General features: G+C 43.3%; 1 protein-coding gene and 1 long non-coding RNA gene across 4 annotated transcripts in view; both read left to right on the plus strand.

Annotated features, from left to right (window-relative positions):
* Nucleotides 1-893: 893 nt before the first annotated feature.
* Nucleotides 894-3680, plus strand: LOC145509624 (uncharacterized). Its single transcript, XR_014056249.1, has 2 exons — nucleotides 894-2140; nucleotides 2839-3680. It is a non-coding gene; the product is annotated as an uncharacterized LOC145509624 (long non-coding RNA).
* An 8055-nt stretch (nucleotides 3681-11735) lies between these two features.
* LNPEP (leucyl and cystinyl aminopeptidase) overlaps nucleotides 11736-19153 on the plus strand; it is a 97312-nt gene continuing 89894 nt past the window's right edge. The window contains exon 1 of one of the 3 annotated variants that reach the window (XM_081498848.1): nucleotides 11736-12578. Coding sequence is in view for 1 of the 3 variants with exons in the window: in XM_081498846.1 (XP_081354972.1) it covers nucleotides 13165-13183 (19 nt within the window). In the remaining 2 variants the exon portion in view is untranslated. Of the gene's footprint in view, nucleotides 12579-13073; nucleotides 14112-19153 lie in introns of those variants that run through there. The other 2 variants (XM_081498850.1, XM_081498846.1) reach the window with 2 other exon arrangements.

Here is a 19153-nt window from a genome sequence, read left to right on the forward strand (position 1 = left end):
AAGGTTATATACAATATCATGAATAATGATGGAGTGGCCAGACCCAATTTTACCAGGCTTCCCTGACTCCCCACAGAGGCACAGGGAAAATTTTGTGGTTTCTGAAGCCCACTCAGAGTGAAAACCTTCCAGATCAGGGGAGCCCAGAGCAATGGCTTGTTCCCTTTTAGGGTTTATGTCAGAGAGAATAGGTCTTTCAGCCCTCAAGAGTCCAACTCACTACCATGATATGAATTTCTTTACCTACTTCATGTACCTACTTCTGCATTTAACTCTTTGCTATGTCGCTGGGTCTATTTGAAGTTTCAGAAAAGCAAGCCTGGCAAGGAAATTCCTGGAGAGATCTTAATTTTCTAAGGGAAGTTCTTAGGTTTGTTTTGTTTTTTGGAATTTTTTTTTGGCAGGTAAAAGGGTTATTCTGTTTCAAGCTATAAGGAGAGCCTCTATATAGTCACAGGACCTAGTTTTCTACTTAAACATTAATGTCTATGAAATACAAGATTGTTTATAGTGGCCACATGTACACTCTGCAACAAAATACCCCTTTATCTGAATTCATTATGACCTTATTTCCATTTGACCATGTCACTATTTTTCATTCTACACGTAATTACATTTACAGACTTTCAATCAACCATCTGTTGTCTGCTTGCTAAAACCTTAATCTTATCAGTCATTACTCCAAGTCCTAAAGAAAAAAAGACTGAAAGGGATTATGAAAGAAGTAGATTTGCTGGATTTGAAGTGTATTTATATTTTACATAATCTAATATTTTAATAGGTAATGCCAAGTTGTTTTCCTGAAAGGGGGTGTTAATTCACTTTCTTCTTACCCTTATATTCTTACTTGTCAGTGTCAAATGGTAATTTTTTTGTGTCTAGTAATCCTTTCCATAGTAAAGGACAGTTTCTCCAGCTACTTACATAGCTATGCCACTGGTTTCTTTTGGTTTGTATTTGCTTTGCGCATCTTCTTGAACCCTGTTTGAATTTTTCTGTATGCTTTAGTTTCATATGAGTCGTTTGTAAACAGCCTACACCAGAATTTTGTTTTCTATTATGTTCCCTAACATAAGCCTGGCTGGCTCTAGCTTCAACCTCAATCCCCTCCACTCTCAAAGCCTTGAAAACTGAAACTTTAGCCCTCAAGGTTAACATCGGCTTCAGCCTTCTGCTAACCCAGGTTTCCAGCTTTCACTTATTTTATAGACGACTATTCTCCACTACTTTTCAGGAGACCAATGCACTCAAATAATTTGAAAAAATCTATTTCATTTTACAGTTTTAGTTATTTTTAGCAAGAAGGTTAGTCAGGGTACCTATTCCAGCATATTCCCAGAAACTGTTATAACTTTTTTTGAATATACAAATGCCTAACACTTACATGAGAGGCTCCTTAGGGTGGAAATTGGTTTGTGGTATTGATTGTGTAATACCGATTTCTCAGAAATGATGTTATGGTGTGCCTAATCATGTATCAAACTTAAGTTAGCAGTATAAACAGACTGTTCAGGATTTAAATCAGGAAAATTTTCCAATATTCATTGAAAAGAAATGGTTAGAAAGTCTGAGAAATGCAGACTTAACAAGATAGGAAAACATTTCTGTCTCAATCACTTCTGCAAACTTTACTTTGCAACTGTAATTTCAAGATCTTTTGCTAATTTGTTTTCCTTCCTCCCAAAGTCCTTTTCTTCTACCATACTCCCAGATAAGTTCAGATAACCAGTTTTCTATTCTCAGTACATGACTCATTAATTCTCATCTTTAGGTATTTACACACATGACTTCCCACGCTTCAAAGTTCTTATCTTCCTCTTTTGAATTATACCCTATTTCTTGTTTTCAATACAATATTTTGGGTTCATGCCTCTGTAAGGAGTTCCCATGTTAATACCACCTGGCATGTCCCTCTAGTCGTCCAGTCCTCAGTTATAATCACAAATTTCATTTTAAAGTAGGCAAAGCAAATTGTCTATGAAAAGACTTAAAAGATATAAAGAATATTATTTCTCAGTTTTAGAACCATGCAATCTGCTATGTGCTCAGACGCTCAGTCATGTGTGACTCTTTGAGATCCCATGAACTGTAGCCCACCAGGCTCCTCTGTCCATGGAACTCCCCAAGCAATAATATTGGAGTGGGATGCCATTTCCTCCTCCAGGGGATCTTCCTGACCCAGGGATCCAACCCGGGTCTCCTGCATTGGCAGGCATATTCTTTACCATTAGTGCCCCCTGAAGAGCCCCTTTAGCACAGTACTCTCTTTTAAAAACCATTTTCTAGTAAACCAGTGAGTTAGGAAATCCTAACTCATTTCTAATATTTTGAGTTGGAGTTGGAATAAGGATAAATAGAACACTCTAAAAATTTAATATGGAAAAATGTGGGGAAAGGGGGTGGGGGAACTTTTTCTGAAAGAGAAATAGTTGTCTCCATGGTATAAGGCTGCTGATATGAAATTATATTTTCTTAATATCTCCAGATGTAGAGTCAAAGAGTAAAAGCAGGAATCTTAGAAGAACAAGCAGAGTTTTTTAGCTGGTAAGGGGTAAACAAGCAGAGATATGTCAACTGATAAGGATTAAAGAAAAGCTCTGGTCTGACATAAGTATGCATAATCTATGTGATCCAGACAGTTCGAACCCATCGGAGTCAGACCCTATGTCCTTAGTGAGTTAATTCAAGTCACACTCAGGGACTGAATTAGGTCACTTAAGCAGCAATGAATAAAAGTGAAAGTGAAAGTCGCTCAGTCATGTCGTGCTCTGAGACCCCATGGACTGTAGCCCACCAAGCTCCTTTGTCCAAGGGATTCTCCAGGCAAGAATACTGGAGTGGGTTGCCATTTCCTTCTCCAGGGGATCTTCCCAACCCAGGGATTGAACCCAGGTCTCCGTTATTGCAGGCAGATTCTTTACCATCTGAGCCACCAGGGAAGCAATTAAAGGTTTGTATTTAGGTTTGTATTTGTTTATTCTTGTTCTCAGTTCAGTTCAGTCGCTCAGTCGTGTCCAATTCTTTGCAACCCCATGGACTGTAGCACAACAGGCCTCCCTGTCCATCACCAACTCCCGGAGTTTGCTCAAACTCATGTCCATTGAGTCAGTGATGCCATCCAACCGTCTCATCCTCTGCCGTCCCCTTCTCCTCCCACCTTCAATCTTTCCCAGTATCAGGGTCTTTTCAAATGAGTCAGTTCTTCTTCTAGAAGAAGAAGTAAGTTTTGATACTACTGATAAAAGCACAGTCTTAAAAATAATGCTTTATATTCTAGAAATACCATTGCCAGGTAGGAAAAGCATGTTATTCACCTACTTTCAGTTGACTGTTTCTCTGGGAAGCCAAACTATTTGGATTTTAAGTCCAAGGGAGGTGGTGTTGGCTCCACCACCTCACTGAGGACCTAGAAAGAAATAACACCTTCAGTACTGACCTTGCAAAGCCAAATCTAAGTGCTGCCTAAAAAGGGAAACTCATGGATTTTTTTTTTTTTTCCAAAAATACATCCCTCCTTATCTAGCAGTTCTTCTATAATTTCACAATTACAGATTCATCCCTTTCGGTTAATGGAAGTTAAAATATTAAATTGTAATTCATTAATCATGTTTTAGTGTGACTTCTTAAAAGATTTTTTTTAATATGGATCATTGTTAAAGTCTTTATTGAATTTGTCACAATATTGCTTCTATTTTATGTCTTGATTTTTCCACTGGGAGATATGTGGGATCTTAGCTTCCTGACTAGGGGTCAAACCCACAACCTGTACATTGGAAGGTAAAGTCTTAACCGCTGGACCACCAAGGAAGTCCCTTGATTTTGTTTTTTAAAAATTAATATTTATTTCTTTATAGCTAACTGGCTAAAGGGCTGTAAGGATAGAAGACCCTCAAGCTGGAAGAGGATTGGGGCAGTGGTTTCTGGAATGAAAGCAATACACCCAGAAAGGACTGTTTGGGTAGGAAGCTCCGGAGGGCAGTATCTGTTACTTTTTTATGGATACTGTATACAGAGGGCATTTGATACATATGTATTGACTATGTGAAGCAGCACCTTGAAGTGAGAAGGAAAATAGAAAATGAGACCTCAGAGAACTCAGAGACAAGCCCACTTGGCAATTTTGCCTCAGAGGCTCCTGCTGGTACATGATTGTATAGTTGTGCATCATGTATTATGCATTGTGAATGAATCCCGTGTGCTGGTCCTGATTGTAAAGCCTTAAAAGCAAAACCTTAGCTCCTGTTTTGTTTTCGGCTCTCTTTGGTCTCTGCACACCACGGGCTTCCCACAAACAATGCTGACTGAATGATAGCCTGTGCAGGCAACCGTCAGCCACGGGGAGGGAGGAGGCATCTGAGTCAGCCTAGAGCCAGCCAAGACCTGCGGCCAAGTGTCATTTTCTGCATAAATATTACAGGACCTTCTCCTGGTCAAAAACAAACAAAAACCTGAAGGACACATTCTACAGGAATGAACCAGAGGCACGCGTCTGTTTCAGCACAGCTGTAAGAAATAAAGGAAAACAAAAATCAGTATCTTCAGAAGTGTAAACACCTCCCTAGAAAGAGTAAGTCGTTCAAAAATTCCTGCAGGAGATCATCTCTAAAAAGATTTTTTTATATCCTCTGACTTTTAGGGCCTGTGCTCGGTTTTCACAGCTGGAGTAGGGCCTACCATCTCTGCCCCAGAGAGGCCTCTTCTGTTGCCGGAATTACGTATCAACTCGACACCAAAAACTTGGTTTTCTCAGGACACCGTTATTTTAAATTATTAGGTTAAAATATGTCAGTGCCAAAAAAATTGGTTTGCTCTTGCAGTATACTTTGTGAGTCTAATCTTTCATTTTTTCACGCAATGTACATGGAATTAAAGTTTCACAGTTCACATTTAATAATAATAGCAAATACCTCTTTGGTGCTTATTTTGTGCCAGTCTCTGCCTGAAAGCATTTTCAGTGTGTCAGTTCATCTTTTCCTCACAATAACCTTAAGAGGACGGTAGTTGTCCTTAGTTTGCAAGGAGAAAATGAAACCCTGGGATGTTAAGCAACTTGCTCCAGTCAGAGGCAGTAGTTTTTGGTTTATTTACAGAACTGTGCACTTCTCAACATGGTCAATTTTAAGAGCATTTTCATCACCCCCAGGAGGAATCTGTACCCATTAGAAGTCACTTCCTTCCTCTCTTCACTCTTAGGCAATAACTAATCTTTTTTTTTTTCTCTATAGACTTGCCTAGTCTGGACATTTAAAAACAAAAAACCAAATAACGCAATATATGATGTTCTGTATCTGGCTTCTTTGATGGACATTTGGGTTGTTCACACTTTTTGGCTATTTTGAATAATGCTCCTATGACCATAGTCTTCCCTGGTAGCTCAGTTGGTAAAGAATCTGCCTGCAATGCAGGAGACCTGGGTTGGATTCCTGGATAGGAAAGATCCCCTGGAGAAGGAAAAGGCTACCCGCTCCAGTATTCTGGCCTGGAGAATTTCATGGACTACAGTCCATGGGGTTGCAAAGAGTCGGACACAACTGAGTGAATTTCACTTTCCTATGACCATTCATTTACCAGTTTTTGTATGAGCATAAATTTTCAGTTCTTCTGGGTACATAACCAGGAGTGAAATTGCTGGATCATATGGCAACTCCATGTTTAATCTTTGGAGGAACTACCAGACTATTTTTCAACACATAATTTCCACCAGCAGTATATGAGCTTCCAATTTCTCTACATCTTTGTCAACATTTACTAGTATCTGGCTTCTTGGTTCTAGCCATCCTATGCCTATGTCTAGCCATAGCATGAAAGGGTACCTCATTATGGTTTGTATTTGCATTTCTCTCATGGATGATAATATTGAACTTTTTCATGTGTTTATTGGCCTTTTATGTATCTTCTTTGGAGAAGTGTATATTCAGATATTTTTCCCGTTTTTAGTTAGATTATTTGTCCTTTATTACTTAGTTGTAAGAGCTGTTTATATATTCTAGATGCAAGTCCCTTGTGAAGTATATGCTTTGCAAAAATTGCCTTCCATTATTTGGGTGTCTTTTCACTTCTTTGGACGCTGTCCTTGGAAGACAAATTTGTCTTCACCCTTGTTTTATTTCCATTAGAAAGATGCTGTTATGAAGAGTTAAACTGTGTCCTCCCAAAATTCATATGCTGAACCATACCCCCCCCATACCTCAGAATGTGACTTTATTTGGAAATAGGGCCAGAAATGTACTTAGAAAAGAAAGAAAGTGAAGTCGCTCAGTTGTGTCTGACTCTTTGCGACCCCATGGACTGTAGCCTACCAGCCTCCTCCATCCATGGAATTTTCCAAGCAAGAGGACTGGAGTATGTCCCCATTTCCTTCTCCAGGGGATCTTCCCGACCCAGCGATCCAACTTGGGTCTCCTGCAGACGCTTTTACCATCCGAGCCACCAGGGAAGCCCAGGGAAGTAATTAGTTAAGATGAGGTCCTGTTGGAGTAGGATGGACCCCTGCTTCTATCTGACGAGTGTCCTTATTAAAGGGGGCAAAATGGACACAGACAGGCAACAGGGTGAAGGCCTTGTGAAGCCTGGAACTTTACTGTCGTAAGTCAAGGAACCACCAGGAACTAGAAGAGAGCCCTGGAACATATCTTTCCCTGGTGACTTCAGAGGGAACGTGGCCCTACAGACACCCCGATGTTGGGCTTCCAACCTCCAGAACTATGAGACAACAACTTTCTGTTATTCCAGTCACTTGGATTATGGTTTGTTTGTTTGTTTGTTTTTTTCCACAGCAGCCTTAGAAAGCTAATACAAATGCCTAAGACTTATTTTTCCATTTTGGTAGTTACTTTCATGTCAGCCCCCTTGTGGCTCAGATGGTAAAGAGTCTGCCTGCAAAGCAGGAGACCTGGGTTTGATCCCTGGGTCGAGAAGATCCCCTGGAGAAGGAAGTGGCAACCCACTCCAGTAATCTTGCCTGGAAAATCCCGTGGATGGAGGAGCCTGGCAGGTACAGTCCATGGGGTTGCAAAGAGTCAGACACGATTGAGCGACTTCACTTTCACTTTCTTTTTCACTTTTCGTGTCAAAATTCAAGATTTAATAATATAACATTTCTAGGTTTGAGATCCTAGTTATATTGATCAGTCATATGAAAAATTACATTGAATTGGGCTCTATCTTTACATTTCTTATACAAGTATCTTAGGGTTTTGAAAAAAATCAAAATATTTGGCTCTTAGCTACCTAAGCAGACCTTATGCTTTTCAGATTTAAGCTTAACAAAGGGAATCATTGTAAAGACTCTTAGTAAAATAAGAAGGTGACACTATAAAATTAAAATTTCTCTTTTCTATTAGAAGTTATTGTATTCCATAGATATTAATTTCTGTTTTAGATTTTCTCCCTTTTTTGTAGTTCTTGTCTTAATGACAAAATAACTATGTGAATTAATCTCTTTAAGAATAAAACACCCTTTAAGTATTTTCTTAGATTACAGCTTATTATTTCTTGCTTGTTAGAAACAAGCTATTGTATTTTGAAATGTTTTTCAATTATTTCTATCTGATTATAAATATAAGGTGGCTACTTTTGATGACAAGGTAATCAATCAAATATAATACAAATAGATTAGGGAACTTGATTCAAATGTCAGAAGGATCTTGCCAAGTAGTGTAGCTACAATGGTGAACAATATTGACAAAGGAGCTTGGAACAGGATTTGAAAAGACAGAGTGATACTCCTTTTCTGATTGAGCAGCTAGATGGCTATGTGATTATGGGCAAATCAGTCTCCTTCTGAACTTCTCAGTTACCCCACATACATTATGACTTAGATTCCTTTGGGTCTAAAGACATTCAGGAGCACTGAAGTCCTGATATTTGTGTTTGTGTGTATGCTTGTAGTTTTGAAGTGGGGGGGGGCGTGGGGATGCTATTATTGAGCTATATCACATTAAAAAGATACAGGATTAAATACCAAAAATTATTAAAATATATCAATATTCATAACATTGGGTAGACATTTAGATTGCGTACCTAACGTTTTGGTTCGCTTAATATCTTTTTCCTTTCTGAATAAGAAAAATGAGTTTGTTCGAGTGCCCCCTTCGTCCCCCATATGAAATAAGGGAAGTGATCCTAGACCCTACTTTGTCTAGACACCAATCACAGGAACTTTATTTTCATTTCCAGAGACTGGCTTAGAAATGTACACAATACAGTTTTGGCAAATGAAACCTAAGAAGAATTCTAGTAGGGTATTTCTTAGAAAAGTTTCTTTGTTCTTAAGAAAGAGACATCAAGAGAAAGGTTCTTTCTTCTTCCCCTGCCACAGCCACCTTGTTAACTAAATGGCCCCCATTCTCTCAGAAAACTGCTCAGAGAGTACACAGAGGTGCACGAGCAAGAAATTGGGTTTTTGATGAGGTTGGGAGCTCTGACTGGAGATTGCCTTTATTTCTTCACTTGTTATATGAGATGGTAAATGTCCTTATTCTTCAAACTAGTTTAATTCAGCATATTGTTTTTTGTAGTCCAAAGCATCTGCACTAGTATATGACTGCTCCTTCTTGATAACCTTTTACTTCATTTGGCTGAATCATTTTGCTAAACTCTAAGCTATAAAAGGGCTTCACTGGTGACTAGATGGTAAAGAATCTGCCTGCAATCTTTACTGCCTGGAAACCTGGGTTCGATCCCTGGGTTGGGAAGATCCCCGGAGAACAGAATGGCTACCCACTCTAGTATTCTTGCCCGGGGAGTTCCATGAACAGAGGGGCAGTCCATGGGGTCACGAAGAGTTGGACACCACTGAGCGACTAAGCACGTATGCTATACAAAGGCTTCCCAGCTGGCTCAGTGGTAAACAATCTGCCTGCCAATGCAGGCGGCACAGGTTCAATCCCTGTTAAGGGAAGGTCCCCTGGAGAAGGAAATGGCAACCCATTCCGGCATTCTCGCCTGGGAAATCTCATGGACAGAGTAGCCTGGGAGGCTACAGTCCATGGGGTCAGCTGGACGTGACTGAACGACTGAGCACGCGCACACAAGGTACGAAAGAACTCTGCTGGATACTTATTCTGCTTCCCTCTGTGCTCTAAACATTTCTCAACTTGCTATAACTTCAAACATCATAATTGATGCAGGGTATGTGTGCTGCAAACGGGTACTGGAGTAATGAGATATTGACTCCTCCAGTCCTTAAAGTGACCGGAAACTTCATGGTGGTCATCTGTGTCCTGGCAGCAAGTCGTATCCACCATTTATTCAAGAAGTGAATACATACCATTTTCAAATACGTACACTGAATTAGTGTATTTTAATTGTCTATTTCAAAGCCATTAGAAAGCTTATTTAAGAACCCTAAACCTACATCTGACGTGGACTCTCAGTAAATTATATGGGAGTATCAATTAAACAGTGAAATAGTCATCCAGTAGCTTGAAGTTAGCTTTATTTTTCTTTAATTCATGTCCATTCCATGGAGTATTGTCATTGACCTTAATTTCCCTGTGGGACTCAGGAAGAAACAGAAATCTCCCGAGTTTTGTCTGCTGCCTGTGAGTAAATCCTCTAACCTCTTAGACTTCAATTCCCTCATCTGTTCAACAAGGCTGGGATTTGCTGTCCATGGCATAAGAAGCGTGTTATTTTGATGAAAAAAAGTTCCTATTTTCATTGATTAGCAAGTTTGTTGCTTCTTTATAAATAAACACTGTTTGTTATTCAAGGAGCTCATATTTTCCTTTCATGCTATTTATTATACATTATAATTAGCCCTCCAAATTTTTGGCTTTCAAATGTTAAATAGACATCAAGGATTCTGAAAAGAGTAAATGAGTATAGTCACACTATCTCTTCTGATAGCGAATAGTTACTTCATAATAATTTAAAGCATTATGCCCATAGCTAAAGAGGAAGTTCTGTGTGGGAGGATGGGAGGAGGTTAGAGACTGAAACATAATGGGTTTCGGCAGTGAATCTGTGAAACTGTGTTCCCTCGGAAAGGCTTTATGAAGTGAAATGTAAAATAGTATCCAAAAAGTAAAAACCCAGACTAAAACAAAACAAAATTCATTTTTATTCTTTTGAGGGTAGATAGGATTCTAAAACATTTTGATTTTCTTTACTTTTGTATCTCCAATACAAACCCACAAATCTTTAAATGGTCCTTACGTATTTGTGTGTGTGTCGTGTGTGCATGTGTGTGCCTGCATGTGGGCACACCCACGCCTGGGTAGGAACAGGAGGCAAGAAGTTGGCAAAGGGAAGATAAAGAAGTTATCGGTCTTTATGCCAAAGAAATCACAAAAGATATGATGATCTACCTATATTTGTTAGTGCAATGGTAAAGCATTTTAACAAGTCACTGCAGAATTGACGTATTTAAGACCAAACACAAGGTAATGTGTTTCACACTTAAAAGCATGATAGACTCCAGCTTACAGGTGAGGTGAGGAGATTTAACAAGCTGTGGAGCTGTAAATATCTCTAAGTGCTTTGACTGCAAAAATACCTCCAAAGGAACATGACATGACCCTGACTCACTGGAGAAGACCCTGATGCTGGGAAAGATTGAAGGCTGGAGGAGAAGGGGACAACAGAGGATGAGATAGTTGGGTGGCATCACTACTCAATGGACATGAGTTTGAGCAAGCTCTGGGAGTTGGTGATGGACAGGGAGACCTGGTGTGCTGCAGTCCATGGAGTCTCAAAGAGTCGGACACAACTGAGTGACTGAACTGAACTGAAAATAGAGCCTCCTATCTAAGCAATACAATGTATGAGGTCCTTTTAACAAAATCCAGCACTACAAATACTATATAATATCTGAACACTTATGTACCAGCCCCTGTGGTTCACTTCCTATTTTGGGTTCTGAAATTGACACAGTAGGGGGGGAAGAGGGGTTGCTGAGGAGGCAGCCTGAGGGCTCTGATTATCTTTAACATAATGTCAAGAGAAGAGAGCAGCTTTGAAGTATCAGATGATACAGACCTTCTCTGTACTGATCACAAACGCACCACTCACTATAGAAATGTTCTCTGGAAGGGTTTTCAACATTGCAAGAGAACTAGAACTCTAAACACCGTGGCATCCATTCACAAATCCTAGGGTTTAGGATACAGCCCTTTATGAAGGTAATGACCCTGTCTTCCTGGAGCTTGCATTCTGGAAAGAGAGATTGATAATAGTGAAAGAAGAAACACAAACCCTGATTTAGACAGTGCTGTGAAGATAATAAAGCAGGGCTCAGTCTTTACTCAGCACATCATGTTTGGACCTATTTTCCGTTGGGTGGTCAGGGAAGAGCTCTGCAAAGATGACATTTGAGTTGAGCACTGAAAGACAAGAAGAAACAAGCAGGGAAAAGCACGAGGCAGAAGGAACATGCAACAGGAATGACTGGATGTAACTTGGCGACTTTCAGGAACAGCCAGAAGGGCCTCCGTAGACAAAGCATCGTGAGCACAGGTAGGAGATGAGGTCCCAGAGTTCAGGGAAAGAGTTTCAATTTTATTCCAAGTGTCGTTGGTATCCACACAAGGTTTTAAAGCGGAAGTGGGCGATTTAATACGATCGACACTTTAAAATGAAACATTGCAAAACACAATAATTGCAGGCAGCTTTTACTTTTTCGAAACCCAATTTCTAAATTCCCACTAGGGTCAAACAGCGCCGCGGCCGTCCCCGTTTGCCTAGGCTGTTTGCGCTCGCTTCCAGCTTGTTTGCACGCGACGCCCTGCTGTTGACAGCCTCGGAGGAGAGCCTGTGACAGTTGGCAGGCGCCGTGAGGCGTCGTGGGAGCCAAGTTGCTGCTGGGGCCAGGGCTGCGCTGGGGGAAGGAGGGAAGAGGGACGGGAGGCGGTGGCCGCGCCCTGGGAGGGCTCCGATCTCCGCGGCGTGGCGGTGATGCGCCTTCTGAGTAAGGGATGAAAAAGCGGGGGGCCCAGACGAGCTTCCCCGGGGCTCACGGCGCCCCCCGGTTTCCATCCCAAAGGTTCGCCGGCCCTGCCCGGGGTTTGACGCCGGAAACAATGATGGCTGAGGGCTGCTGGAGGCCGGGGCGCTGGATGCTGGGCGGCGGGGGCTACCGAGAGAGTTTCCGTTTCTCGGCCCTAGCTCCTCCCGGCCGGGCCGCAGCGGCGACACCCTAGGGGGGTGGGGGGTGGGGGGAGCCTCGCCAGGTGTTGATTTAAGGCTCCGCGGGGCCAGGCCTCTGCCCACATCCTGCGGCGCCAGTTGGCCCCGGCGGATCCAGCACCGCGTTTTGTCATCTGCCTGCACCGAGAGGTAGAGGCGGCGCCCCCAAACCCGCTAGCCCCCCGGGGACAGGACCCCGGGTGCTCGTCCCCGGCGGTCGTCCCCTTTTCAGTCTCCAGGCCACCGATCGCTTGGGACCACTATGCGGCGAGCGAGCAGCCTACGGAGATGACCCAGAGTGCCTGTTCCCTGGAGCCTTGCCGAAGGGAGCTGGACCCCCCCCTCCCGGGGAAACTCGAAGCTTGGGCAGTTAGCCGAGCGCCCTGCACCCGCAGCCTGCTACCTACTCTGCCTTCAGATCTCGGCGCCCGTGGCCACCTCCCAGCCAGGTCTCTGTCCTCACCGAACTATCCGAACCAGCGACCCCAATGGGTCTGCATCCCATCACCCTAACTGAAGGCTCAACAGGGGGGCGTGTGTTTCAGCCTCGTCTGTGGCCTGTGTTTCTCGTCCTGTCTCTGGAATGTCCGCTCCGTAGGGCGATGTGTTACGCTCGTGGTGTCGGGTTCCCGGCGTCTAGAGCCGGGACACCTGCCAGACGCGACAGACCATCCCGTTTGCTTTAAATGGACTGAGCGCGGTTCGGAGCGCTGAACTAGAGAGAGCGAGAGAGCCAGCCGGCCGGCCTTCCTGCCCGGGGCGGGGCTTGTTCTGGACACGCCCCTCCCCAGGCTCTCCCCCTCCCAGGAGCCGCCCCCCTAGATTCCCCGGCTCTCTCTGCAGCCGTCTGCAAAACCCGGAGTGGCGGATCTCAGAGAGGGCGGAGCGGCGCCGCCCCTCGCGGCACCTCCCCGGCAGCCCTGGGCGCCGCGCCGGGCATGCTCAGTGCGCAGGGCCGCTCGGCGCTCTTGGAGGAGGAAGCTCGCGCGCTCCCGCTCTCAGGAGCCGCGGCCCGGGGCAGGGGGGCCGCAAATAATGGAGCCTTTCGCCAATGGTGAGTAGGCGCGGCCGGAGGCAGGCCGGGGGTGGGAGCCGGGCTCTCCCGGGACCCAGAGGGTCGTGGGGAGTCGTGACACGCGAGGGCGAGCTGCAGCCGCCTCCAGCGCAGGTTTCCCGCGAGGGGTTTTGCGGTGGGGTTGGGGGGTGGTGCTGGTGGAAGGGGACCCCGGGGGGGACGGCTGTTGGAGGCTCGGAGGAGGGGGCGGGAGGCGGCGGTCGCCAGGCTCGGGGGTCGGGGGAGGGGGTTGCTGGCGTGAAGGTCAGCGCCACCGCCCGTCCCGGGTGGGGACACCCGGTATCCCGGACACCTCGCTCCTCTGCGCAGCCAGGTGGGCGAGCTGCAAAGTTTGGGCTGCGGTGCGCATTGGAGGGGGGGCGACTGGGAAAGTTGGCGGAGCTTGGGTTTGCCCCGGGTGCAGAGGGGGCTTTGGGGCGGAAGGGGTTAAAGAGCGGTCAAACCCTCAACTTGGGTGGCGCTCCCGGAGCTGTCCCCCTGCCCTTCGGCGAGTTGCTGGGGTGACTTTTCCTGGTAGGGCTGGGCGGGGGGTGGGGGCTTGTTAGGTTAATTCAGTGGAAGGTAGAGAAAAACTTGCAGAAAAGCTGGATCACCCCGGGTAGGCGCCGGGGAGGTTCCATCCCGCATTGCCGCTCTCCCCGTCTGTTGCGGAGGCATTCCGCAGGAGCTTCAAGCTTCCTCTCCCTGGCTCCCAATAAGATCGGTCTTTTAATTTTCAGTCGAGACTCATTAAATATCAAGGGGCCGTCACGGTGATATCGCAATGTGACTTGAGGCGAGAGTCCAAAGCCGGAGCCTGCAGGAGGTTCGGCTAACAGCCACAGCCCTTTACTGACCGAAGGGAGCGAATCCATCCCACCCTCCTTAAAACCGTGGCTTTTGTTTGGACCACAAGTGCCTTGTAGGGGTGAGATGCCTTTCAATTTGCGGTGTTGAGTATATGGATTCCCTTTGGGGGACAGAAAGTAGGAAAACTGCCAGTAAGGGAGAATTCACGCTGAAATGGGAGAGTTCACTCTCCTAGTGGACATCTGTTTTCCTGCGGGTGGTTGGTTACTTAAGGCAGAGAGTTTGTCGCATTAGTAGAAGGCAGAGTCTGCCTCTGTCAGGGTGGGTCACTTGCCACTCGGGAGACAGAGACATTGTCCACTATGTCCCAAACCCGAGCCAGACTTTGTTGTATGCCGTGTTTCATCCCTGGGACTGCGAACTACTAATTATATTCTCCCTGTCCCTAATTCAGAACGCTTTATTCTACTGCCATCTTCCTGTCTGTACTGTTTAATTAGGTTTAATGATGACAGCTTTAATTCTGAATTTTCTCATTGAGGTTCTATTTGTAATTACTGAGGCTCTAAGAGTAGTCTGGTAAAGTTGGCAAAGAAAAATAAGGACGATTTGAGCTAAAAGGAAGCTTAGAGAACATCCAGTACTTTGGTATAAAGTATGTTTAATACAGATTCTTAAATCCTTTCCAGTGAGTATCCTAAGGCTTATCCTGTGTTCTAGGTGGAAAGCTTGGAGCTTCGGTGTTTGTAGGATTTTAAGTGTGAAGTTTCCTCTAAATTAAAAAAACAAACAAAAAACTCCCCTCAACAAGGCTGAGTCACTCATTTGGTTCAGATTATTGCTAGCTGTAATAATCTGATTTGGTGAACCTGTGCCTATAGAATTAAAGTACATTCTCAAGTCTTACAATTGGAGACGTTTCTCCCATCTTAGAATAGTGTTAGATTATGTTCCTCTAGATGTGAATATTTGCAAATTGTCATATTTGGGAGGGCAATGAAAAAGTCCCAGAGAGGAGAATAAAAAAGAAGCAGTGCTTCAACTTTCATGTAGGAAATTGGATTTCTAATCCTTTCCTGTCTTGCAGATTTTCACAGTCTGTGCTGGAGATACTTTAGCAGTGTATCATTTTAGTTAATGTAGTAATTACTCCTTGGAACTTTATCTAGCATCCTTTAGCAAGGGGAATAGAAACTAACATCTAAAGTCAACAAGAAATTGGTTGATTGGTTTAGTCGCTAAGTCGTGTCTGATTCTTTTGTGACCCTGGGGACTGTAGCCTGCCAGGCTCCTCTGTCCATGGGATTTCTCAGGCAAGAATACAAGAGTGGGTTGCCATTTCCTTGTCCAGGGGATCTTCCCGACCCAGGGATCAAACCCTGGTCTCCTAGATGGCAGGCGGATTCTTTATCACTGAGCCACAAGGGAAGCCTAAACAAGAAATTAGGTCCTAGCACTTTGAGGGGCTTTTCGGGTTTAAGGAAGAGTCATTATTTTGGAACTTTTGAAGAATAGCTGTAGAATTTTCCGGTGTCTTCAAACAGGACATGGTATAGTGGAAAGTACATGTATCTTTTTACTTAACCTTTTGAGTGCAAAGAATATGTACATCTAATTCTCTGATAGGTCTCAGTGCTCTGGTGCAGAATATTTCATTACCCATAGAATTTATCATTGGAGGGTTTATCAAGTTTGGCGTGGGCTTTTGTTACACATTCATTCTCTTTTAATAAAATTGTCACCACTTACACTTTGTCATATATCTCTATATGTGGAGAGAGGTGTGAGCGCTTATTGAAAAGTTTCAGTAAGTCGGGGCCATGTATCTTTCGGTTAAAATCTTGTCAGTGATTTCACTCCCTGAAAAGAGGTAAATTTGTAAAGGGGGCAAATTTAGTTTGTTTTGCTAATTTGGTTTTTCAATACTCATCTATTCCAGTTAGGCCTTTTCTGCTTTCCATATTTTCTGTCAAAACTTGCTGCTGATATGGCTCATTTTTCTTGGCCCCTGCTCTCTACCTGCTGATAATGGATTTATTTGATGACCGTCCTATGTTAACCTGTCACTGCTGCAGTCTGTTTAATATGCAGATCTCCAGAAAGGGCTTACAAGGAGAGACATTATTGCCAAGAATTTCCATTTGGCTCAGGAGATATTTTTGGTGTTGCCCTTGGTAGGGACTGCTGACTATTATGCTGAAGACAGGACATCCAGTCTGGCTTTGGATATTTGGTGCCTTTTTTTTTTTTTTCAATGGGGAGAGGAATGTGCTGGACTAGGACTCAAGGTTGGTTTGGTAGTAGCTATTATGTTCTGTTAGGCAGATAGAAGTGAAAGTAGTGATTGTTGTATTACCAAAAACCAACCAAACAAAAAAATAGAAACTCTGTAGGTCTTTTGATAGTTTTACAGTGATTTCCCTGGTGGCTCAGAGGGTAGAGCGGTCTGCCTGCAATGCAGGAGACCCGGATTGGATCCCTGGGTTGGGAAGATCCCCTGGAGAAGAAAATGGCACCCCACTCCAGTACTCTTGCCTGGAGAATCCCACGGACGGAGGAGTCTGGTAGGCTACAGTCTATGGGGTCGCAAAGAGTCAGACATGACTGAGCGACTTCGCTTTCACTAGATTAGGGCGAGTAATTATTTGATGACTACCTAGTTTTATTTGTCCTCACTTGCACATAAGATTAGGGCATTTTAGAATAACTTAAATTTATGTTAAGGAATGTGGATACAGAGCTCACCTTCTGGATCTGATTCAGGAGATCTGAAGTTGGGTCTGGGAATCTACCCTTCATTTTTAGCATACTAAATGTATTCACCAGGAGGGAGCTTTTGAGAACTTTACTAGATAAGCAAATTTCATATGTGTGTGTGTGTGTGTGTCTATTTTTAAATGGTTTCTAGTTTGTGGTATGGCCCAACGTAAATCTCCAGAGGGTGGAAAAGCATTGATATTTTGAAGCCCCAGCACTGAAAACACAATTTAAACACTTTTATTTTTCCCAGAGCCCCCAAGAATCACTTTAATACTACATCCTGGTGTGTAATCAAACAAGGGGGACTTCCCTGTCTTTATAAAACTATTTTTGTTTTCAGATTGGCTACCAAATGAAAGTATTTCCCAACTTCCAAAATGGGAAGTCTGGATAATGAATTAGATGTTCATGAATTATAAGGCAGTATAAAGTTGTGATTTCATCATTTTAATCTTGCAAATAGCAGTTATCCTGTTAGGTATGTGCCTGTGTGTGCTCAGTCATGTCCAGCTCTTTTCAGCCTCATAGCCTGCCAGGTTTCTCTGTCCATGGGATTTCCCAGGCAGGAATACTGGAGTGGGTTGCTATTTCCTACTCCAATCCTGTAGCTATGCGTTTGTTTAAAAAGAAAGTTTTTTTTAGCATCTATCAAAGCTCATCTATGTGAGCTTACTGCATTGTGTTCATGTGTAGTTTTCTTTTGTTCGGAAATAACTTACCACATTGAGAAAAAAAAAAAACCTTTAAAATGGAAGATAATAGTTTACATGATAGGATATAAGTTAAATTCTGCTTTTACATTTCTGTCTTCAATCTTTATTTCAGTTAAGGGAAATAGGAGTATATAGGATTCGAATATTAACATCAGTTAGATGTATAAGGTTGAGGCTGTGACTCAAAACCAGTCCAGTGTTTAACTGGAAAGCAGAGGTGGAAAAGTTCTGTACATGACAACTTCCCCCAAAAGGTATCTTGAGACAAGATAAATATCATATTTTAGAAACTATTAGAACCAGTGATTATTATTTATCTGTAGATGATTCTTGAGAACTTGACTCGAAAGAGACAGAACCAGAAAGATGGGTTATAAGGAAATTATCATATAGAGAAATAAGAAGGGTGATTTCTTTCTCAGGAATCAGGCAGAAACCACTTTTGGAATGCCTATTTACAAGTAGATTTTCTGCTAGGCACAGTTAGCAGAAGCCCCATACACCTGCTATCAGTTAATGCTAACCTGATCCTAAATCAAGATGGCGGAAGAATAGGATGGGAGACCTATTATGATTATACAGTGGAAGTGACAAGGGATTAGATGTGATAGACAGCGTGCCTGAAGAACTATGGACGGAGGTGGTAACATTGTACAGGAGGCGGTAATCAAGACCATCTCCAAGAATAAAAAATGCAAAACAGCAAAATGGTTGTCTGATGAGACCTTACAAATAACTGAGAAAAGAAGAGACGCGAAAGGCAAAAGAGAAAAGGAAAGATATAACCATCTGAATGCAGAGTTCCAAAGAATCGCAAGGAGAGATAAGAAAGCCTTTCTCAGTGATCAGTGCAAAGAAATCAAGGAAAACCATAGAATGAGAAAGAATAGAGATCTCTTCAAGAAAATTAGAGATACCAAGGGAACATTCCATGCAAAGATGAGCACAATAAAGGACAGAAATGGTACGGACCTAACAGAAGCAGAAGATATTCAGAAGAAGTGGCAAGAATTCACAGAAGAACTGTACAAAAAAGATCTTAATGACCCAGACAACCATGATGCTGTGGTCAATTCCTAGAGCCAGACATCCTGGCACGCGAAGTCAAGTGGGCCTTAGGAAGCATCACTACAAACAAAGCAAGTGGAAGTGATGCAATGCCAGTTGAGCTATTTCAAGTCCTAAAAGATGATGCTGTGAAAGTGCTGCACTCAGTATGCCAGCAAATCTGGAAAACTCAGCAGTAGCCACAGGACTGGAAAAGGTCAGTTTTCATTCCAGTCCCAAAGAAAGGCAATGCCAAAGAATGCTCGAGCTACCGCACAATTGCACTCATCTCACACGCTAGTAAAGTAATGCTCAAAATTCTCCAAGCCAGGCTTCAACAGTACGTGAACTGAGAAATTCCATATGTTCAAGCTGGTTTTAGAATAGGCAGAAGAACCAGAGATCAAATTGCTGACATCCACTGAATCATTGAAAAAGCAAGAGAGTTCCAGAAAAACATCTACTTTTGCTTTATTGACTACACCAAAGCCTTTAACTATGTGGGTCACCACAAACTGTGGAAAATTCTGAGAGATGGAAATACCAGACCACCTGACCTGCCTCCTGAGAAATCTGTATGTAGATCAAGAAGCAACAGTTAGAATTGGACATGGAACAACAGACTGGTTCCAAATAGGTA

Source organism: Giraffa tippelskirchi, chromosome 6, assembly GCF_054371585.1.
Source record: "Giraffa tippelskirchi isolate mGirTip1 chromosome 6, T2T-mGirTip1v1.2.pri, whole genome shotgun sequence".
In the NCBI taxonomy this organism is placed as follows: domain Eukaryota; kingdom Metazoa; phylum Chordata; class Mammalia; order Artiodactyla; family Giraffidae; genus Giraffa; species Giraffa tippelskirchi.